The 24734-nt window shown below is 47.5% G+C and overlaps 1 protein-coding gene across 3 annotated transcripts; it reads right to left on the minus strand.

Moving 5' to 3' along the window:
• Positions 1 to 27: 27 nt before the first annotated feature.
• LOC116953398 (protocadherin-1-like) lies at positions 28 to 24504 on the minus strand. Of its 3 annotated transcripts, none has more exons than XM_032973571.2 (8): positions 24308 to 24504; positions 15780 to 15858; positions 13110 to 13368; positions 8996 to 11803; positions 8349 to 8471; positions 7342 to 7532; positions 6133 to 6280; positions 28 to 3638 (listed from the first exon to the last, which is right to left on the minus strand). In XM_032973571.2, exons 3-8 carry the CDS (start codon positions 13336 to 13338, stop codon positions 3304 to 3306), a joined length of 3834 nt encoding a protein of 1277 aa, XP_032829462.2. In that variant the 5' UTR covers positions 13339 to 13368; positions 15780 to 15858; positions 24308 to 24504; the 3' UTR covers positions 28 to 3303. The 3 variants fall into 3 exon arrangements, with proteins under 3 accessions (XP_032829462.2, XP_032829470.2, XP_032829479.2); XM_032973579.2 differs by lacking the exon at positions 24308 to 24504 and adding an exon at positions 20943 to 21391; XM_032973588.2 differs by lacking the exon at positions 15780 to 15858.
• Positions 24505 to 24734: the final 230 nt, after the last annotated feature.

Raw genomic sequence — 24734 nt, forward strand, 5'->3', positions numbered from 1 at the left:
AAAAAGCAGCACACATGGCCGGCCAGGTCTAAAAACAATTAATCGTTTTATTTTTTGTATTTTATTCAAACCTCATCCATTCCATTTTCATTTTGAACATGACAAAAAAAAACCTCGCTCTCGAGCACTCACTCGCACCGTAAAAAGAAAACATTTACAACATGTTTTAAAATTAGCAAAGCGGCGCCTTTGTACTTGGAAGCGAAACGCAGACTTCCTGTCCGTAGGGTCAGTTGAGTGTCCCTCAGCGACGCGCGTCGCTTACTCAAATCGACGCCGGTAACCTGCGTCAAAAAAAAACACTTGAGGGACTGCGTTGGCAGTGGTGTGCCCACACAGATATCGTTACACACTTGCAATGCCATGTGGCATTTTATAAGTTTCTCCTATTATTAATTACATTTTGCAGTTTTGGATTCGTGCATTACCCCAACTCAAAACGCCATTTTAATTTTTTACTAGTTTTCCCATTCAAGGGTCTCCTAAACTTGTTGTTTTGCCATTAAAGTGTTTGGCACACCATCTGTTCATATAAACCCTTTCTTAAATAGTCTCCACATTAAAATAACTACATTCCCAATGTCCGAATGTTTACAAGGCACCACACTGCAGAATATACGAGGGTCATTTACAGTGAACCTGCTCTCTGTTTTAAATAAATTGTGACAAATCGCTTCTCAATTCGATGGAGCTGGTCGTGGCAGTATCTGGCAACTCCTGTGTGAAGCTACATCATATGGCTGCGCAAATCAGTCTTGGCATTTCCGTACGGTGGCAAACGGTGCGTTATGTACTGCATGACGGTGTTAAGTTCATCGTGAAAGAACATGCCAAACCAGCTGAAATTAAAGTTTGGTAATACGCGTCTCTGACACAGTAGTATAGTTCAGTGTTTCAGGGGCGAGTCTAAAAACTGATGAGGATGTGAAATAATGTCCTGACTTTGCTGCATAATTGCCTGAAAGAAATATACGCTTTTATCATGAAGGCATGACAACAATGGGAGCAAATCATGTGTAAGAGTGGAATACCTAGAAAAATCAGGCAAGTTTGATTTGGTTTTTAAAAACTACAGTGCAGGTTAACCATTAACAACCTTTGCATGCTCCAACTCTAAGCCACAACGGTCAGGCTTGCTCCCTCTTTTCTCGGAGCGTAATTGGTCAAAATTGTCTGTGTTGGCTCGTTTTACTTTCAAGGCAATAATAATTACAAATGTAGTGACGAGACGTCCGTTTGATAACTCGCTGTTGTAACCAAGCAGCCATGTTTACACGGGGCAGTTCCCCTATAAGGGATGATGATATCAAACTATGACATGCTATTCATGATGCCAGCGTAAGCAAAATGGACGATCACCGCCCAGCACAGCGGCATCCTCGCAACAGACATCGCGATGTTTTAACAAAAACTTCAAGTCAATATTGTCTATGGACGAAACGTTTCGCTCGCAAACTAATATTACACACATCCTGTTATGACAACAATCCGCAAATGGTTGCACAAAACCCCCAAGCAGAAACTATTTCCATCTTGTTTGTCTTTGAAAGCTGTATTAAGAGAAGCAAAAAAAAAACACCTAATTTGTTTTTGTGCAAGTGAACGCCGATGTATACATGTAAAGACGCCACCTCGCGCGCATCCTCTTTCCTGGCATTGGCGAGATATTAAATATAAAACAAATTTATAAAAAAAAAATACCATAAGCAATCATCTATTTGCACGTTAACAAAAATAAACATCATAACACCGTCTTTACAAAAATGAAATCACAATCGCACCTCACTTGTAAAACCGTTATCTGCAGAGATGGCCCTCGGATAAAGGTGGATTGGGTTACAGAGCTAAGTTACCCCGAGTAAGGGCTCCCATTGCCAAGGCTAGCCTGGGTTACCAAGGTTATCTTGGGTAAATTAGCTCTTGCTAACGGAGGTTAGTGCAGGTTAATGAAAGCCCGCAAATGTTCTGGCATAACAAGTTCTTGTTGACAAGGCTGACGTGTCAGTTACTTCATCCCACGTTAACAAGATGAGGTTCAGTTCAGTTTGAAGGTGTTAATCTCGAGTTAATGAGCTTTTATTCACAAAGTTAACATGTTTATCCCAGGTTATGAATCTCTGTAATTGAGATTATTAAACGCCGGTAGACAACGTAACACCACTGAACCCCACATTTTGAATGTCCCCGTTTTAAAGTGCCTAAAGACCCAGACGCATTTTTTTTTACAAACGAGATGCACTAGCACACAAACCATCACCACAATTACTCTATGACTAACGTTAGTCACCATAGCAACAAGCAGTTAGTTAGCGAAATGGCTTATTCTTATTTTTAATCTCCTTAATTAATTTGACATGAGACCGCATACCACGCGCGCGCGTGTGCGCGTGTGGGGGGTGGGGGTTGATTCATGGGGAGCGGTAGTGTAGTGGTTAGTGCGCCGCTGCAACATCAGTGACGAGTATCTGAACCGGTCATGGGCCTCTCGTAGGTCAACTCGGCCTCAAATGAGTACCTGGTGTGGTGTGTAAACATCACCACCGGGGAGACAAAGGTGGTCGGGCGTGGTGTTGGCCAAGCACCCCCTCACGTGCCATGCCAGCCTTAATAGGCGATCGCAAACAGAAGTTTCCCCACCAGTCTGTTCAGGCTATACACGGCATGTTTGTGGGAGGGTTCACATACATGAACGCTGCATATGATTGTTTGCAAGTGTACGTTCTTGAACGTGTATGTGTACGTATGTATGTAAGCGTATGTGTACATGCACGTGCGTACATTCACACGTATGTGTCTGTATGCACGATGTGAATTTTTGCTTGAATGTGACATACAAGATCAACTTTATATACAATTTGCATGCACACAGGTACACACCTGTGTGTATATACAGGCGGTCAGATACACAGGTGTAAACAAATCCATTGTGTTAATACGCATGTACACTGTGTGCTTGTAGGTAAGTGTACACACCCATGAACCCACCCACACGCATATACAGGCACAGGCGTACATGGTAGTTGTACGGATGTACACGCACGCGTATGGTACACACGTGCAAGATTGCGCACCTGGCATGCACTAATGTACATGTGAAGTGCACACATGCATACCTGCAGGTACATGATCGCAAGCTTACAACTCGATGGTGTGCATAACCACGCCGTGCGTGTACACATGGCCGTGTGTATACACACAAACACGTACATACCCACAGGCATGTACATGCGCGCGAGCGTGTGTGTGCATGCACGTGCATACGCCCGCAAGCACATGCGCGCACACACTCGCTCGTTTACAAGCTCACAACTCGGTGGTGGGCACATGCCTCGCCGTGCGTTCGTGTGGCCGGTCGTAATCCGGATAGCCGTACGCTTCCTGCTCGTAGTCACGGTCCGGGTTACTGTACAGCTGCTCGCCATAGTGTTGGTGCTGCTGGTTGTCGTAGTTGTGCTGGTTGTTGAAGTCGGGTGGGTCGCTGTAGTCGTGCTGGTTGCCGTAGTCGTGCTGGTCATCATAGTCCTGGCTATAGTCATGGGGGTCGAAGCCGCGTGGGTCATAGACGACATCAGCGTCCAACGGGTCTGCGTAGTCTTGGAATTGAGGAGGAGGGTAGCGTGCAATGTCAGGCAGGCGGCCTGTAGCAGGAGAGAGGGAGGGGAAGTGGGGAGAGCAGTGTGTATAAATGGTGTGTCGGGTGTGGGTTTTGGGATTGGTGGAGAGCATATTGTAGTGTGCGTGTAGATTGTGCAGTGTGGGGTTACGGATGTGGTGTAGATTGTACGCATCGAGTAGGTGTAAGTGTGGGGTGTAGTGTGTAGGATGTATATGCAGTATGGGGTGTAGGTGAAAGAGGCACGTGATGAGCGGCGTCACTCGCAAACGTAATCTCACACCCCAAGGGAATGGACGCAAGAGCTGGACTTTATAGCCCTCCATTAAATTTGATAGAGCTGTAGTAGTAAAAGTGATCAACATTTGCTATCAGAGACCTATTAGATATGGAAAAGATAATTTAGAGCAAATTAATAGATGCTTCAGAGACCTGTTAAAAAACCCACCACATCATTCACCCAGGAAAGCATTAATGAGTCTCAAAACACTTGTTGAAAGGTTCTGTATATAGATGTTTGGCCAAATGCATTCATGTATAGTTTGTTACATATTCTGTCACTATGAACTAACGCCAAATTCAACCTCAATTCCTAGGTCATGGTCCCCCAACCTCTTGTGACATTAGACTCTGTAAACTTTGTTTCAGTCAATGGCACATGTTTGGTAATAATTACACTTATAGGTTATACCCATATGTCAGTCAACTGCTGGATTAAAGCTGCCAGTCTGACCATATTAAATCAGCCTGGTCAGTGCTAAACGGTGAATTTGGGGCAGGTGGGGAGGGCATGACCGGTTCAGACATCACTCGCCACTGAGCATAGCCAATGCTGGGATTTAACTGTGGTTGTAGGATTCGTGCGATTATAATTATAATTCAGCATCAGGCATGATCTATCCAATGCAGGGTAAGAGCCTCCCCAATTTCTCACGTTTTCTCGTGATCCAACAATCTATATAGCTCCTAAACATGGGCCGATTTCATTGCCCACGGTGGATGTGCTGTCGGGCGAGTTTCCTGCCTTTGGCTGCTACTCCACTATTATTCAAGATCATTGGCCATCATCCCTTCTAGCAACAGGTCTTGCAAAAGACCAATTTGCTTTATAAACAACCAATGCAATTTATCGAACTCGGGCACGTTTTAGAATTCATGCATTGCTTTTCCTATCTCTCGGCAGTGTATGAGGATACCTCGTGAGTGGTTGGGAGAGGGTGTCGGTCGCCCGAGTGGTAATAATTCTATATATAACGATGAATATTAATTAGCAGGCATCTGCGTAGAGACTCGAAAACCTCCAGTACCGAGAGCGGACGCACGGCCCACGCCGCAGCCAAATATAACCCCCAAGTGGCGAGTGACACCAATTAATGATTAATTATCACGTGGAGCTGCACTGCCGGAGGCGAGATCCCCTAACGCACCACCCGATGATGAGATAAAACATAACAAATTGAGGATTTTTTTTAAGGCAGGGGAGGGAGGAGGAAAAGTGGTGTAGTGCAATTGAACATTTCGCCGTCATTGGCGAGTAACATCTCTTTATTTATTGTTGTCTTTTCCTCCAACTTTAATCTGATCAGGAGATGAAGAAACCATTGGAAGTCTTTTCTTGGCTCCTCCCCCCCCCCCCCCACTTAACCTGTATATAATCTCGGGTATCTTAGAGCTCTCTTGACTTGATAGAGCAATTTTGCTGTGACGGTTTCCACCTGAAAACGGAAGCTTGTGTTGCCTCCGAAACGTCGTGATTTAATTTAGTTGTTTTTTCATTTATTTTATAGATTTTTTTTACCTCCGTGACTTTACCGAAAAAAAAAACACAAAGAGTACATTGGAAGTCTCACAGAACAATGCAACCCTTCACGTTTGTGTTCGAGTAGAGGCTCATAGAAGTGGAGCTCTCTCTGAAATACCTTCAAGTGACCTATGTTCCACGCATTAGGCGGCAGCGATTTCCTACCCTGCCACGGTGTAATGTTCTTCACGTAATGGCCAAATTGGTGGTTTTCATTTCGGAGAGAGCTGGAAGTTAGCCAAATTAAGTGCAGAATCTCATTTAATAGTATTTTTGTGCATTCATTCAAGAAGTCAAGTGTTGTTGTTAGCAACCAATGCTACCTCATTACAAACCTGGTTTCACAATTAACGAGCAAAGTGTATTTCATCATTAATTAGTACATTTCCTCCATTAGTCTGTCCTCTCAATGGCCAACATTCGGGTGTCATTAACAAACTCCAACCCCTCGTTAAAAGACCCACAGGACCCACCTCACCTCGTCAGGTTCATGGGGGTCACTGGTTGAGGGTCAAAGGTGTGGAGGTTACGCTTCAGAAAAGGTCACATTTTAAACCTGTTACAGGTGAGCGAGGTCGAAAATCGTAGGGTTATTTCAGAGAGTAACAGTTCCAACAGGTGAAGAAATCACACACAGAAAAGGTGAAAGGATGATTAAACATCAGAGGTTAACGGGTAAAGGTCAGCTCAGACGGGGGACAGGTTAGGAGGTGATTACCGCCAGTCTCGGGGTCGTCGCGTCCACCAACGCTGCCCTCGGGGGTGCTGCGGTCGTGGGTACGGTTCAGACGATGCGTTGTGGGTAAAGGGGGGTGGCCGCTCATGTGATGCTCATAGCCGTCATCATATCGGTCTGGTCCCCCGTGCTGTGCACAAATAAAATTCCTTCGTAAATTTCCTACATACATGTTACACACAAAGCACCGTAACACACGCAACACAATTTACATCATGACACAAGGCACGTAAAGCAGCCTATGAAACACACAGCAAACAAAACCATAAACATACATGACAACGGAATGTACGCCACAAACTCTACGTACACATCACATACAGCACATGCAGCATACATAAGAGCATAAAGGACACACACGAGTATACAAGAGCACGCAAACAATTGAGATTTTACACAACAGAGCAAGAAAGGCATATATAATACACAGTATACAAACAATCACCAGAAACATCCTGTATAATGCGACAACCATGATGAAAAACAAACATCCACTGTACAGCCCTTAACAGACCGTTGGGACAAATGCTGTTGGACTCGGATAGATTTATCAATATGCTACTAACAACCGAATTGGCCTCTCACGTTTGTTATGTTCTTATGTTGGCAACCACTATGAAGGCTGGCAAAGCACACAAGAAAGGAGAGCAACCAGCACCACGTCTGGCCACCTGTCTCTCCAGTGCTGATGTTTACACACCACATCAACTGATCATTTAAAGAGGTCTCGATTTATAGGAGGCTCAGGATGGGTTCAGATATCACTCGCCACTGATGTGTTCCATGGTAGGGAATCAAACTCAGGTGGCCAGGTTCCCAGCAGACTGTGCTTACCACTGGACCCCACGGCTCCATTATTAGACAGGGTGATCTTTTTACAGATGTCACTAAAATAAGAGGAAGAAGTTAGGAGAAAACTAAATTAATTCCATGCTTCTCCAGATCTGAGGAATCTAAACACAAATATTAAATCGTTTAATGTCCCTGTGTAAGATAGGGAGGCACAATAATCAATAACCTATTGCGAAAGTAAAAGGATCTTTGGAAATTGGTGAGCTATCTATTAACAAATCACCCTGAATAATGCAACATACCCAACACGCCACAAGTGGTGTTAATGCCGGCGGTGCCGGTGCACTGTAGAAAACTCGTCACCGCACAGTGTGGTGGCCCCCATGTCCCCGCCGTCACCTGTCTGTGGTTGCTCCGAGGGCCGTCGTTGGCATAACTGCCTCTGCTAGCGCCACCACCACCACCACCACCACCACCACGGCCCCCAGATCCCATGACCCGGCCGACCGGCGCCTCCACGAAGGTGCTGAAAGACGGAGCATCCGGCTTGAATGTTGACGCTGGCGGGGGGCTTGGATCCCCGTCTGGCCCTGCAATGAGAAGACAGCGTTAAGCGAGCGACCATCACGGAGCCGGCATGATCAGGCGGGCCAAGAGGCCATCGGTGTCTTTGATAGTTTTGTTGGTCGGTTGGTTCAGTATTTTGTTTGGTTGTTGGTTCGTGAATGGACCCAGACCTCTAATTGGAAGCCCTGGGTGCTAATTGGCACTGCGTTAGCTGGCCCGGCTGTTAATCGGGCTTGTTATTATTGGTGCCGTTTCCTACCGGGGCTGTGTCGCAGTGTTTGCCGTCTCAGCTCTCCCATAATTCTCTGCCCATACAAATTTGTTGTTGGTTGGTTAATTGGTTGCACATTTGCTTGGTTAGTTGGCTGGTAAGTAGGTAAGTGGCCGTTTGGTTTGCATTTTGGTTGTAATCACATCTCACTTACAGTGAGGGAAAAAAGTATTTGATCCCCTGCTGATTTTGTACGTTTGCCCACTGACAAAGAAATTATCAGTCTATAATTCTAATGTTAGGTTTATTTGAAGTGAGAGACAGAATAACAACAAAAAAACAGACAACTATGGGGAACAAATGGAGAAATATGGGCACACTTTGAGGGGCATGTGAAGAATACATGGAGACAGGACACATTTGGCAGACACAAGACGACACTCGGACACATGGTGAATGTGGACATAAGTAGGGAACACAAAATGAGCGCAGAAACCCATACGTGACAGAAAGACATGCAGTCAGACCTTGGTGAACATACACACGTTGAGAGACAGAAATAGGTGAGAGATGCACAGAGGGACACATTGGGGACACGAACAGGTGAGTGGGGGCAGGAGCGTCTCACCGGCGAGAAAGGCTGGGCGGTAGACGCTGGAGCCCCCACCGTGCGATGAGGAAGAGCTGAAGCGGAACCTCTTCATGAACGGCTGAGACTCGGGGCTCCCGGCCAGACGCTCACCCACAGAGCCTGAATACAAGGGAACAAGCGGACACACACACATACAGGTAAAGCTTTGGCTGGCATAAAAAATGAGAGCCGATCAAGCGAGCAGATGGACAAGGTAGCAGGTGAAAGAGCGAAGAGAGCAGGTGGTAAAATGAGTGAACGGATGAGTGAGCGGACAATAATGTGGGCTAAAAACAGGAAACTCGTAGTCATGCAAGCAGGTAAATACATGGAAGCAAAGCCACTGCTTGGATTCAGGTGTGCAGGTAGATGGGCGGGCATATAGCAAAAATCTTCAGTGAACAATAAAACAAAGGAATGCGAGAGTGGTAGGCACTAGAGTGATTTAAGCAAACGCATAAATGGGCGCCACAAGGAAGATAGTGAAGCGATGAAATAGCACAGGCGAGTGATCCTGCACGTTACCAAATGTGCTCATGCAAACCGGTTAAGCAGGCAAAAAATTGGACAAGAAAACAAAACAGTAAGACAGCAAGCAAGTAGATGACTGGGGGAGTGAAAGAGCTAGCGAGCAAGCATCTCACCGCGTGACTGCATCTGGATACCAGCAACGGCGCCCTTGTTCGTCCTCTGCTTCCTGCGCCCCTTTTTGCTGCCCGCGATGAGGAAATCGCCCGCCTGCTGTGACTGCAAGTGCTGCCCGGATGATGATGATGACGACGACGACATTATAATGCCTGCACCGCCACTGGGCGCGCCCTTCTTTCCGCCCCTCCCCCCACTCTGCCGTCGGCGGCGCCGGCAAAAGAAGGCAATAAGTCCGATGGTGACAGCGAGGAGGATAACGCCCACGGCCGCCACCAGTGCAACGATGGCCCACGTGGGCAGATCGGGCCCAGTGCGCCGGCCCAAATTCACCACATCCTCACTCAGCGGTCGCATCAGGCTCTCAGCCACGAGTTGCTCGATGAGCGTCACGTTCTCCACCGTTTCATTCACAAACACATGGAGCAGCACCGGCGCCGCTGCCTCCAGCAACCCGGAGACCGCCCGGACTCGTCGTGACCCACTACCTCCACGATCACGCACACGTACCACCAGCCGGTGCAGCCCCTCGTCCAAGCTGCTGACCGTGCGTGCCAGTGACAGGGCACCCGAGTCGGCGTTGAGCAGGAAGATACCTTTGGGGTTTCCTCCGGCGATCTCGTACAGCGGTCGCCCATTGTCGCCAGCATCGATGTCGTTCGCTGTCACGCTAACCCCGACCAGCATTCCGGCCGGCGAGAAGGTGCGCACGTGTTTCCAAGTGTCGTTGGTATTGGGTGACGTGATCACCGGCGCATTGTCATTGGTGTCGCTGACTGTGATGCTCACACGGCATGACGCTGACAGGGCGGGGCGGCCCGAGTCGACAGCCCTCACGCTCAGTTCATACTGAACGCGATCCTCGCGGTCCAGTACCACGAGTGTGCGCACCACCCCACCCGGTGTCATCGAGAAGTACTGGTTACTCCAACCCGCATCGCCTGCGCCGCCAATCCAGTCAGGCCCAGCCTCCCGTACGAGGTTGAGGGCAACGCGGGCGTTGTCGCCCTCGTCCAGGTCGCTCGTTGAGACGGTGCCCACATACGTGCCTACCGAAGTCTCTTCCTCCACGAAGAACTGGTACATGCAGTTGGTGGAATTGGAGACGCCCACGAATGTGGGGGCATTGTCATTTTCGTCGAGCACGGTGACGCGCACGATGGCACGGGCCTTGCGCTGGGGCGAGCCCCCGTCGCACGCCTCCACCGACAGCTCGTAGCGCATGTGCGTCTCGCGGTCCAGCGGTGTCGCCAACGTCAGCTGTCCCGTGCGCATGTTCAGCAAGAACAGCTCTGCCACAGATTTCCCACCCGCCAACTCGCTTAGCGTGAATGTGATGGCCCCGTTCGGCCCGCTGTCAGCGTCTGTAGCCAAAAGGTTCAGCACGACAGTGCCAGCTGGGCCATTCTCGCGCAGCGACACCTCGTACACGGCCACATCGCCCTCGATCGATGCGGGGTTCATGAAGACCGGCGTATTGTCATTGATGTCCACCACGGAGATGACGAGGTTCAATAGTTTGGAGAGCTTGGGGGTACCCCTGTCCGCTGCCAACACACTCACATTGTACTGTTGCGCCTCCTCGTAGTCCAGCAGACGCGTCGTCTTCAGCAGGAACTGCACCTTGTTGGGGCTGGCGAGCTCTGCTCCTGCCGACGAAGTCGATCCAGCTCCACCGCCCCCACCAGAGCCGCCCACACTGGTGAGCTCGAAGGCGGCGTTGGGACCAGTGGGAAACTCGAGGCGCACATCGACAGTGCCGCTGGACCCCAGGTCTGGGTCAGACACGGAAATGAGCACCACAGGCGTGCCTGATGGCAGGTTCTCGACAATCTTTACACCGCCATCCGGGAGGTACTCGCCTTGCAGCGCGATCACCTCAAATACCGGCGCGTTGTCGTTGTCATCATTCAGCTCCACTGTCACGGTAACCGAGGCGGAACGAGAAAGTTGCCCACCATCACGCGCCACCACAACTAGCCGGTGCACGGGCATCGTCTCACGATCCAGCTTTTCCGCGTTCCTCACCGTGACGAGACCCGTCGTGCCGTCCACGTGCAATGCCGCCTGCGTCGCCAGCGATGTCAGCTTCGTGTGGAAGGAGTAGGCGATGGCACCATTGGGGCCAGCGTCGGGGTCAGCCGCACGTAGCTGTACAACACTTGTGCCGACCTTTGAGTGCTCGGTGATGCGGACGGGTCGCGTCGGTGGGTCAACGAACACTGGCGCATTGTCATTGGCATCGACGACAACAATGGTAAGCAGCACGGAGCCCGAGAGCTTCGGGTTGCCGCCGTCCTCGCCCCACAGCAGCAACTCGTACGAGGGCACTGCTTCGCGGTCCAACTGCTCGCGCAGCTCCAGCAGGGCCCGATGGCCCATGCCACCATCCCCATCAACACCAACCCCGCCGCCATCGTCATCATCGTCGCTTTCGACGAGGCTGAAGGGCCCGAGCTGGAGCCCATCTCCGCTGGCCGCCGAGATTCGGTAATGCTGTATGCTGTTGGTGCCAGCGTCGGGGTCAATGGCACGGGGCAGTGGCACGCGGCGCCCCACGGCCTCACTCTCAGAGATGGAGACATTGAGATGCGGCGCACGGAAGGCTGGCGCGTGGTCATTGATGTCACGCACCAGAAGCTGCACGTCGAGGAGACGGAGGTTACTGGAGCCTTGGCCCTTGGCCATGGCGGCGACCTGCACGGTGTGCATGAAGCCGGTGCTCCTGCACGCGTCGGGTTCCTCCATGCACAGAGCCTCACGGTCAAGGCGCAAGGCCACGGAAAGCTCGCCCGACAACTCGTTCACTATGCACAGGGAGGGGGTGTGGAGAGGGAGAGGAGACACATGGGGTGCAGGGGGGAAGAAACACACGCAGAGGAGACAAAGAGAAAAAAAAGGCACAGGGTTAGGACAAGAGACACAAGGGGATGGGGCACAGGAGGACCAAAGACAATGGAAGGGAAAAAAACACATGGGGATGAGACATGGGAGGGTGCAAGAGACACAGAAAAGAGACGCGGGCAAATGAGAAATGGGGACAGGACCCACGGGGGCAGGGAATGTCACTTGCAACAGTGTTGACAAGGGGCTGTGAATTATTTATATTATATTATTAAAATTTTTACAACTCATTCCACTGAGGGAGGCTGCATATTGTCAGGGATTTTACCATGCAAAGAAGTTTTCGCATAGAAACACAAATGAACGTACAAGTCGGGCATAGGCTTTAACAAACATGCATGCTCATCCTGCTGGTACACAAAAACATTTGCATTTTAAAAAAATGCATTTTGTTGTTGCCAATCTTTTTCAAACTCTATATAAATCTGGCAATAGTGTTAAGAGTGGTGGAGTACATTTTGCAGATATTGGTTTCGGGGGTGTTGTAGTCTTCATGAAAATATATTAAATGTCACATTGACAGAGACCATGTATTATTTCCAAGGCACAGATAAAAGTAGGTGTGTAGTGGTTGTGCAGTGTGGTTTATGCCAATCTGAGTTCGATCCCTGGCAATAGATAACATCAGTGGCAAGCGGTATCTGGACCTGTCCCGGAACCCACGCCTTCACCAACCCACATTGACCAGCACATGGTTCAGAAATTTCAGAAAACCCCCACAATCTACCCGGTATGGGGAGGCCTTTAATCTAGCAATGGATCGACATAGGGCTGTAAATGATAAGAATCAGAATATATTTATACTGGAGAAATCCGATGAGCTATAAAGCTCTTTTTTCAAGATGTCCAGTAGGGGCGGCTAAGAACGTTATAACAACAATACAAAAAAATGATTAGAGTGCAAAGTACAAGAAATGTAAACAAATAACCCAAACACATACAAATAAAAATAAACCATCCCCATCCTACCAAGCAAAGCCCACTGAGGTATTAAGTCATTTTTCACAAGCGACCTGGCCACAAATACAAGTTCAATAAAGCGGCCCATCATTTGGACATTTATAGCAGCAAAATAATGTAAATAATCACAACTTAAAATATGATATATCTTAGCTACCCCGATCTGAATCAGTGTCAGTAAAGAGACATTTTCACTAAGAAAGTGTTAAGCAATTGGTCACAGAACTTAAGCCCGTGTCCAGTGCTTACCTTTAATGAGATGCTTGGCCTCTGTCGAATACATGACCTTGAATTCCAGGTTAGGTCCCATATCAGCTACTTCCTTGCTTTGCCTGAGATCCCCGATGACGTATCCCACCAGAACCTCCTCGTCCACCTCGTACAGCAAGGCCCCCTGCACCAGCGGTGTCGTGGAAACCAGTAGCAGCAGTGGCAGGAAAAGTGATGGCATTGGCAACCCCATCACCGCAGGAGGCATGGCACACCACGACGGCGCTGCCAGAGCCGCCTGGACAGACAAAAAAACCAAGTATTGTTAGCGCCTTTCCGCGTTTACCAATCTTCTCGGTTAAAATGCCAATTTAAGTGGTTATGTGTCAAATACAATCAGATTGGTGAAGACAAAAACCTAAATGAAGAGACATAGCAAGGGGAGCATATTTCATTTGAAACCAAAATAAAGTTAGGAAATAGCAGAAATCATCTAAGCAAACAAGGAGCTGATTTAAGACCAACTCTTAACAAGATGCAAACCCCGAAAGGGGCAAAATAATAAAATGGATATCAATTGACACAATTAATTATATAAAATAATGGAGTGTGCAAATAAAATATGGGGAAATGTAAAAATTATAAAAACGCATTGTGTGAAACCACCAGATAGATCAGGGGTCATCAGCCTCCGGCTCCAGAGCCACATGTGGCTCTTTAAGGACCACCATCTTGTATTCACATGCTGTTGTAATATTTAGTGTATTACAGAATAAAAAAATGGCTCTTGTTATTTCAGGTTCCGATCCCTGAGAAAGATGGATCAGTGGCTGTTATTTATAACCGGCAGTCTTGTAACAATGTCACTCTGCTCTCCTATAGGAACCAATGAATCTCCACAATTCAGGGTGCACGTTTGATTCACGAATAAATTGTTTTTGCTGCTGCGGTGTGTATAGCGCCTCTAGCGGGTGTAAAAGCATTTGACTGTGGAAAATGTAGCAGTTATCCAAGCTCTCACAAACCAAAGTATATATATTTTTAAATAGTAAAACGCAATTACAATAAGTAATATTTTAAAATACTTTTTTTTAAACACGCTTTAATGAAATGTACCGTACTCATAATGGCAGAAATTCACGACTCCAGGAAGTGGCCCCAAAGCTTAGCATAACCTAAGGGGCCGTGGTGATTTACAGCCAACGTCAGTTGAGCGTGCACAATTAGACCCAAGCCGAAACATAACATATAAAAAGCAATGTTTACAAATATATATTTTTTATTTATAATGATAGAATATAGTATTGTCATCAGTATGACATAAGTATACCAAGTTTGCAGTCAATACCATATTGGGAAGTGGGTTAAAATTGAGTTACAAGATTTGAGGATACGACAACAACAAGAGAGTGAGTTAATAGAAAGCGTGTAAAAAATATATATTACTTTTCACTGGTATGACGATGTATATGCAAAATATACCAGATGAAAATAACCGAGGGTTAACAATACATTATTTTTGTACATTTGAAGAGATGTTCACACGTTTACCGTTTTGCTTTATCGGGCCAAGGTATGTAAATGATTGTCGTATAAAGTGAAGGATTTAATGAGTATGCAATTAGATTTTGCATAACTGGACACCTAATAATCGGATAAGAGTCAATAGTAGATAATTGATCATTGTTTTAACGCTATGGACACACACGAAATTGATTTTGCCAAGACGAAGGTACTCTGCAAACCCACTGGCTATCAGCAAAGATTCGTTCATGAAGCCATCCAGATATATAAAGACAATTTCAACTGAGAAGATGGGTACAAACTGAGCAATCATTGGAAGGACGTTAATAACCAGTTTAGGTCATAACTGGCTGTGATGTTCCCTTCCTACCTGCCTATGTTAGCAGTTAATTTCGACTCTCTGAGTTACATTCACTAACACAGCCACCGTTGCGCGTTTTCCTCGATGTGGCGGTGGCTCTTGCCGAGCTCTCTCCGATTTCACATTTACATGCAAATCCTTACATTGATATGCTAATCTCTCACAATACAATGGCCTCCCCCACAGCTTCGTCGTCGGCTCAGCTCACCGATCTTACATTTACATGCAAATTTCATCTCTAGCCCCACTCATTTACCATTGGGCTACACCCATCTCAAACCTTTATAACATCCTGCCTTAGCAGCTCTCCCGCCATATATTTTTTCCTGCCTCAGCAGCTTTCCCGCTATATTTGTCACCTGATGACGATTGTTTATGTTGCGATCGAAACATCGTTATATTGTTATTATTTGAATTATTTTTTCTATCTACGTGGCTTTACCGAAAGACCCAAAGAATTTGACATTGACACTTTGTTGCCTGATCGAAACACTGAGACACAAGCGAGTCGCTCGGTAACTGTTATTGACTGAGATAACGTTAGAGCAGACATTTTTCTTTTTAATCACTGCGCGTACCAGGACTGAATTTCCCACGATTGAAACATCTCAAACAGAAGGTAAAACTTTAAATCTGAGATCACTTCTCAGTGTCATCAGATCACCTCATTACACAGCGTTGCTTCACTGATGAGGAAACATTTTTCTAGACTTTAGCTCCACAAAACAATACAGTAATAACCTATGGGATTTGTCTTATCGCTGGTGGGGATTTATGAGATTTCTCAATTAAAAAAAAAACTCTTCTTGAAAAAAAATGCAGACCTGCCAGATTTGAGTAGCTTGACAGGTGTTGGTGGGCACAGCACGGAGATGTGGAGATTTTATCTGGCCCAATGGAATCCTGAGACAGACATACAAGGGATGACAGAATGCGGGTTCGTGTTAGAGGCATGGGGGTGTGTGCGTGTGTGAATGTACCACATGCTATCATCTCTATTATGGCAAGGCATTCGGCTCAGTGGAAATTGTTGCAGTTATCCAAGCTCTCACAAATAAAAGGTATGAATAAAATATATTTTGAAATGGTAAAAAAAAGTTTCAAAAATGTTACAGTTATACCGAGATGTGAAAACAGTACCCCCAATATATGAGAAGAATCAGAATATGTATTTATCCTGGAGAAATCCGATGAGCTATGAAGATATTTTTCACAGATGTCCAATAGAAGGGGAGCCATACTAGGTAACATGCCTTCAAAATTATTCCAGGGACATTAACAAATGTTTTCTCAACAGTGGATTTGAAACACTGGTACTCAAGCGTATAGCCAATCTTGTGGAGATGCAGGCCAGGTTAGAGCCAAATTGGTTTGAGGATGTTGTGTCTTACTAGACAGGTCGCTGGGATGGAAGCACAAGAGTAAAAAAAAATGTACGACATGACAAACAGGGCACACTTACAAAGTAATAGGTACGTGAATAAACATCGCTCTCATACACAAAAACACTCGTATACAATAACTCACACACTCATACAAACACAAATAACCACAATCACAATCACACACGCGCATAAGACAAATATCTCTCGTGAAACCTTACACAAACTGGGGTAAGTCCTGTTAGTAGAACCTATTAAGACATAAAAGGCATTCCCGGCACCATTTCCAGCCGCGTGTCTCCCGAGTAGTCATGTTTTTTTATATATATAAGTCACTGGTTTTGGCCTGAGTTTAAATAGGAAATGCCCAGGCCCAGTTCAGATAAGTCACTGGTGTTGGCCGTGAACGGGAATCGAACTCGGGTAGCCATGTTCGAAGTGCAGCGTGAACCGCTACGCCACCACTCTCCACACTCACACGTTAACACACGGTCACAAACACATTAACACACGGTCACAAACACATTAACACACACGTCACACCGAGTTTGGCTCAAAACAAGTGTTCGGGCGTCGCGAGCTCAGACCTGTTGGGACTCGTGAGTGAACACGAGTCTCGAAGTGACACTCACACATCCACACACGAATGCTTTCCAACAAAGACAAAAGATCTCCCGTATTGCCTTTACCAAACGGTTGGGGTAGGTGGCTGTTAGAGAACACCTACCAGTTACACACACACACACACACGCTTCCACACCAGTTACACACACACACGCTTCCACACCAGTTATATACACACACACTTCCACACCAGTTACATACACACACACTTCCACACCAGTTACATACACACACACACGCTTCCACACCAGTTACATACACACACACACACACGCTTCCACACCAGTTACATACACACACACACACACGCTTCCACACCAGTTACATACACACACACGCTTCCACACCAGTTACATACACACACACGCTTCCACACCAGTTACATACACACACACGCTTCCACACCAGTTACACACACACACGCTTCCACACCAGTTACACACACACACACGCTTCCACACCAGTTACACACACACACACACGCTTCCACACCAGTTACACACACACACACACACGCTTCCACACCAGTTACACACACACACACGCTTCCACACCAGTTACATACACACACACATGCTTCCACACCAGTTACATATACACACACATGCTTCCACACCAGTTACATACACACACACATGCTTCCACACCAGTTACACACACACACACATGCTTCCACACCAGTTACACACACACACACGTGCTTCCACACCAGTTACACACACACACAATGCTTCCACACCAGTTACACACACACACATGCTTCCACACCAGTTACAGACACACACATGCTTCCACACCAGTTACACACACACACAACGCTTCCACACCAGTTACAGACACACACATGCTTCCACACCAGTTACACACACATGCTTCCACACCAGTTACACACACATGCTTCCACACCAGTTACACACACACGCTTCCACACCAGTTACATACACACACACATGCTTCCACACCAGTTACACACACACACACATGCTTCCACACCAGTTACACACACACACACATGCTTCCACACCAGTTACACACACACACACATGCTTCCACACCAGTTACATACACACACACATGCTTCCACACCAGTTACATACACACACACATGCTTCCACACCAGCTACATACACACACATGCTTCCACACCAGTTACACACACACACATGCTTCCACACCAGTTACATACACACACACATGCTTCCACACCAGTTACACACGCATGCACTCACACATGCATGCACCTTCATGCATACCCATGCTTATACACCAGCAACATACACTTACACATGTGATGATACATACGATCAGGCTTACATATTCGCTCAAACACTACCTGAGAATCAGAATATGTATTTATAATGGAAGAATCCGATGAGCTATGAAGCTCTTTTTCACAGATGTCCAGTCGGGGCGGGTAAGAACATTACAGCAAACAATACAAAAACATGATCAGAGTGCAAAGTACAAGAAATGTAAACATTCACCCAAACATACAAATAAAACTAAACCATCCCCATCCTACCAAGTTAATAATTCAGCCCACTGAAGTATTAACTTATTTTCTTAAAGCGGCCTGGCCACAAATGATAGCTCAACAAAATGGCGTATCAATTTGACATTGATAGCAGACAAAAACATCTAAATAGTCAAAACGCATGTTTCTAAGTGGAGGGAAAAAACGGACGACCCAAAAAAAATCCAAGCGACCACAGGCAGCATATGCAAACTCCAAATATACAGCAGGCGTCAGGGTCGGGATCGAACCCGCGAACCTCCTGCATACCAAACACACACACAGATGCGAACAAACGGATGCCAACACACTAGTCACCCCTTCGCTTACATTTAAACCCACTCACACCCGCACACAACCTCACCAGCTACGCACATGCACCATAATTACACCAGTTCATACACACCCTCAAAACCGATCTCACTTCACACCCACTCATATACATGCACCCATGTTCACGGACAGTCACACCGGCTCACACGGGTTCACGCGTATGCAAAAAAGACAAAGAACCCTATTATAGCCATTAACACGGTTGGGGCAAGTGCTGTTAGCGAGCACCTATGAAGACTGACAGCAAACGAAGGGGTGGGTGGCCAGCACCACGCCCGACCGCCTTCGTCTCCCCAGTGGCTATGTTTACACAGCGCACCAGGTACTCATTTAAAGTAGAGTCGACCTAGGGGAGTCCCAGGACCGGTTCAGATAATTGTCACTGGTGTTGGTGGTCGTGAGTGGGAATCGAAACCCGGGTTGCCGGGGTTCGTAGCGCAGTGTGCTAACCGCTACACTACCGCTCCCCACATTACGCACACATGTACTCACACGCACCCACAACAAGTCTCTTCTTACACACTACACAAGCACAACTATGTACTCCTTTTCGCGCACACGCAGTCACCCAATAACGGGATTGGATGCTTGGGATGTGGCAGGGTGTTGAATAGTGATGTTCGCAAACATTTTAATGGTGTGAAACGCAAACAATTATAGTGTACAAGCACGGGTGTAAATACACACGCTGTCGTGAACACAAACGGCAGCTTTGATTATCACGGTCGGCTACGTACGGTGGGAAAGAAGTTCAACACTGATGCCCACACACATTAACGTCCAGCCACACACTCGGGCAAAACGGTGCACATTCACAAATACTAATATTGTATGCACATTTACATTGTACACACATACCCTATAACGCTAACACACCTACACCTTATATATTCATACGTACACACACCCTTACAAGTAAACACGCACACACCATGTACACATACACACACCCAATACACGCACCCTTTACACCATGAATATAAAACACTCACGTCCTGCACACTCAACACCCAACCTGTACACACACATCTATATAACGTAAATAAAAAGCATCCCCTACAGCCTGTACATACACACACCCTGCAGCACATCCACCCTCTCCATATCGTGTACACAACAACCCCCGATACATACACCCTGTAAAATAAAAACACATCACTCCATCTGTAAATACAAATACCCGACATATACACTCGTGCGCCATGTACTTACGCACACACCCTGCAAACTCTGTACATGGACCACTCTGTAGATAAACAAACCCCTAGACCCTGTATATAAACACACACCCTGCAAGCACCTCTACACCCTGTAAATGAAATATAGCCCTCGACCCTGTAGAGTACATACACACACAGACTCTGTACACAGGGCTACAAGGTGCACATACTGTCCATATAAATAAATACATGCAAACACCGAAAACGTGCTTAGAGAAACACACATACCCTATTACTACTGTACACACCGCTGCATTCCCTGGACCTGTCTTAGCTGTTACTTGGACTCTCACCTGTATGCGCACTTACCTGGCAGAGAGAGTGGATGCGAGACGCAAAATGTGAAGGCGATATGTAGAGTGTGCAATGGAGAGAGTTCGAGTGTGTGAGAGCTGGTCAGAGATGGTGAGAGAGAGAGGGCCAGAGATGGTGAGAGATGTCTCTTGAGCGACTGATCTATTATCTAAGCGTCATGAGTCAGGGCACCTCCGATTAGCACGGTCTGCTACGTACGGTGCGAAAGAAGTTCACGAGATGAACATGAAAGGAGACGGACACACAGAGACACGCAGAAAGGTACACAACAGTAAAATAGCAGAGAGAGATACACGATTGCGCAAAGATAAAACAAACGTTCACGGTATTAAATTGAGGCGAGACAGATGAGGTGAGACACGCAGAGTATATATAGCAGACACTACAGCATGTGAATAAGACGCATACACGTATACATACGGACATACACTACAGTAGATGTCGGAGACACCTTGATAAACTTAAGTATAGGGGAAAGACGCACACATACATGTACAGTGTCGGTAATTGAGACAAAACTGACAGAAGCAGGCAGCGAAACAGATTAAAAAAAAAAACTCCCATACACTGTGGTACACGTGAATGGGAGGCACTGCATACCAGTTTATCCTGTCGAGTCCGGTACAGGTTATCGGGGCAGAAACTGTCAAGACAGGTGGAGTCCGAGACGGCAACCAAGACAAACTCCGGAAGGACGCGAGAAGAGGTGGCGAATAGAAGAGAGCGGAGCGTGGAGATTAGCGGCAGAGTCAGGATCCTCATTATTAGGGACGTGTGAGAGGCGTGCTCACGTGGACCGTGTGTAATTACGTGGGCATGCGTGCGCTTTTGTAATTACTGCGTGTGCGTGATGACTCGTGTGTGTGTGTGCGCGTGAGAGAGAGGAGTCACAGTTGTCGTGTATACAATGTTACGTGTGTGTGTGTGAATAAAGGTGTGTGTGTGTGTGGGGAGCGGTAGTGTAGCGGTTAGCGCGCTGCGCTATGAACCTGGCGACTCGGGTTCGATTCCCGCTCACGGCCAACATCAGTGACGATTTATCTGAACCGGTCCCGGGCCTCCCCTAGGTCGACTCGGCCTCAAATGAGTACCTGGTGCGGTGTGTCAACATCGCCACTGGGGAGACAAAGGCGATCGGGCGTGGTGCTGGCCTTCATAGGTGCTCGCTAACAGCACTTGCCCCTACAGTCTGTTGAGGCTATATGGGGAATCTTTGTCTTTGTTTGCATGTGTGGGGAGCGGTGGTGTAGCGGTTAGCGCGCTGCACTACGACTCCCGGCGTGTCCCCAGTTCGGTTCCTGCTCACGGCCAACGCCAGTGACGATTATCTGGGCCTCTCCCAGGTCGACTCAACCTCAAATGAGTACCTGGGGCGGTGTGTAAACATCGCCACTGGGGGATACAAAGGCGATCGGGCGTGGTGCTGGTCACCCACCCCCTCGTGTGCCGTGCCGGCCTTCAAAGGTGCTCGCTAACAGCACTTGGCCCAACAGTCTGAACGGGGGATCTTTTAATTTGCGGTAGTTTACACCTACACATAAGCCTGTGTACAGGTTTCCATGTCTTTGTAGTAGCGTGTGTATGCTCACCTGTGTGCAGGTGAGCATATTTGTATAGATGTTTGTGAATTAAGTATATTGATGTATGTTTGAGCGCGTCTACAATTATATCAGCGTAAGACAAATCGCTTATCGACTCAAAAACACAAGAAATTCCCCGTTTAGCACCTACGAAGTCATTTCGCACAGCCACGTGCGTTATATTACGCACGATTACTCACAAAGGTACACTACGCGTTACAGTACACACTGAATCACCCACCCATACTGTGCACTGCACATGTCCGAACGCAATGCAAGCGTACGTACTGAACTGCGTTTGTAAGCACACGTGTGTGTGCACGCCCTAAACTGTAGTGGTATATACAGTACTCTAGATGTATATGCACTTATGTATGAACTGCACTACACGTGTCTACACAGTGACAGTATGATGTACTGCAGTACACACACGTGTATGCATGTACAACAGCATGTGTGTACTGTATCATTATACACGTGTGTGTACGAACATAATGTTGAGTATCATCAGACCCGGCAATGTTCCCATCAATACCAGTCAAAACATCGACCTCAAAAGATGCTCCGAGTGTTGTTAAATGTTTGTTTTCCGGTCTGTACAAATGTTTCTGTTGCGATGTGGTCTCGTCATTGTAATACGTGACAAACAACTACAACTCTGCGTGTACATCCACTTGTGACCAGGAGCGGACAATTATCTGGTCTATCCATTAAGCTAATTGGCATGAGACTAAATACAATAAACAAGACTGTATAACTTTAGACTGATCCTGAACAAAGAGTGAAACCCAATCAAAATCTGCGCAGTAATATGTGTAGGCCCAAATTCGAATACTGTACAGGTATTTGGGCTGTTCAAACTTTTACAGCTACGGGTAGTAGAGGAGACTGGGCTATATGTGGCAAAAGGTCAGCGTTCTAACCTTTTTATAACATCATTACATATTTGATTGGTGTAAAATATACAGTACTGCATACATCAAGTTACATATGATAACTAGTGCAGGGCCTGGAAATTAAATAGGGTTACCAGCCCCAAAGTCAGCCGAGGTATATCAAAACTGTGCAGTGTACCGCAATAAAGTTTCAACACATTAACCATGAGATCTCGGTACAGTACTAAACACCTGGACAGGTGGCAATCCTATAATTACCATAGATCTATGTCAGGCAGCTGAGATAACGCACCTGGGTCTCAAACCCCGATTTAGCCACATAAGAGCAGCTAAGGCACAGAGGGGGGTGGTGAATAACCATCATGGCACGGCTGCCCAGAAAAGGGAAAAGTGACGATTAGCTCCAGGCATCGCACAAAAGAGGGAGCCTCCACATGGGGCCTGTTTTCCTTTCTCTCCTATCTCTCTCTCGTTGTCGCTAATGAATAATGGGGGCCCTACGTGGAAATCTGCCCGGGCCCCCCGAAACCTATGGGGCGCCCTGCCACCGCCACATCTTCCTCTACTTTGCTCGCCCATCACCCCCCTACATCGGGCAGGAGGAAACAGCGCGCATGTGCGTTAATGGGCGATAACGGGCTTCGTTTTGCGGTGAGGTTTTACAGAGCTTGTTGCTATGGTGGTGGTAGTGGTGGAGGTGTGGTGATTGTGATCGCGGTTAATACACGAGGTTGTTGCGGTCTTTAGTGGTTGTAAAGGCGATGGAAGCGGGGATCGCGATGGTGGCAGATGTGGGTTTGATGGTGGAGGTGGTAGAGGGAAGTGGTGGAAATGGTTGAAGACCTGTGATGGTGGAGGTATGTGAAGGTGGTTGCGAGAGCGAATGGTTTCGTGGTGGAAGCGGTGGAGGTGACGGTGGTAGTGGTGCTCATCGTGACGGTGATTGTGAATGGCAGCAATGGAAGTGGTGATGGCAAAGTTTGTGGCAGCGATGTTGAATGTTCAAAAACTCAACCCATTCGCCCAGTCTCCGAACAACAGCACAGGCCAGATGGTATTTCCAAACGTGAAGGCACAGTCCTCAATGATTGAGAATCTATGCGAATAAGAGCAGGTTTATACGAAAAGGGCAAGACCCCAACCCTCCACTCAGGCAGGCCAAAGCAAGTCAACTGGCCCCGTTGACCACCACACAATCCACCCATCCTCTCTCTCTCACCTCCGCCACCGAGCGGCGTGTCCATTGCTTTATTGAGACAGGCGATCGGATGTGTTTAGTTAAGAACCAGGTGAGCTGCAGGTGATAACCAAGATGAAGCTCTTACCCCCCCCCACCCCACCCTCGGCGCCACCCTAAACGTTCTCCTAATCCTAACAACATCTGGACAGGTAGCCCCCCTAACGAACCCCTCCATTATCCACCTCTAAACCCACCCTCGTCAGTCAACACACCTGGACAGGCGACCCACCAACCCCCACCCCAACTCACCTTGGCGGTCACTGAGGCCCATGCGGGTCCACGCTAATGCTGTGATGCAGGAGTTGATGCAGGAGTTGTTGGTGGTGTTGGTAATTGTTAACGATCGCGATGATGGTGTTGATGGCGCTGCCGATCTAAGGCGACTTCGTCTTCTCCGCTTTACCTGCCGACGCCCAGGTGACGTCACCTCGTCGATTGAATAACGGACGTGACGTCACTTCCGTGGGGGCTGGGGTGAAGGAAGTGGGAGGGGTCACGCACCTGTGTGGGGGGGGGGGGCTCACAGAGCCAACCGCACTGAGGCTCCCACAGAGCTCCTCGATGATTCACAGACTTCAGAGTTCGTGACTGCGACTCAGAGCCACACTGAGCCCCCCCCTCGATGATTCACAGACTTCAGAGTTCGTGACTGCGACTCAGAGCCACACTGAGGCCC

The sequence above is a fragment of the Petromyzon marinus genome, chromosome 3 (assembly GCF_048934315.1).
Source record: "Petromyzon marinus isolate PM22_M1 ecotype Great Lakes invasive population chromosome 3, UKy_Petmar_22M1.pri1.0, whole genome shotgun sequence".
Taxonomy (NCBI): Eukaryota; Metazoa; Chordata; class Hyperoartia; order Petromyzontiformes; family Petromyzontidae; genus Petromyzon; species Petromyzon marinus.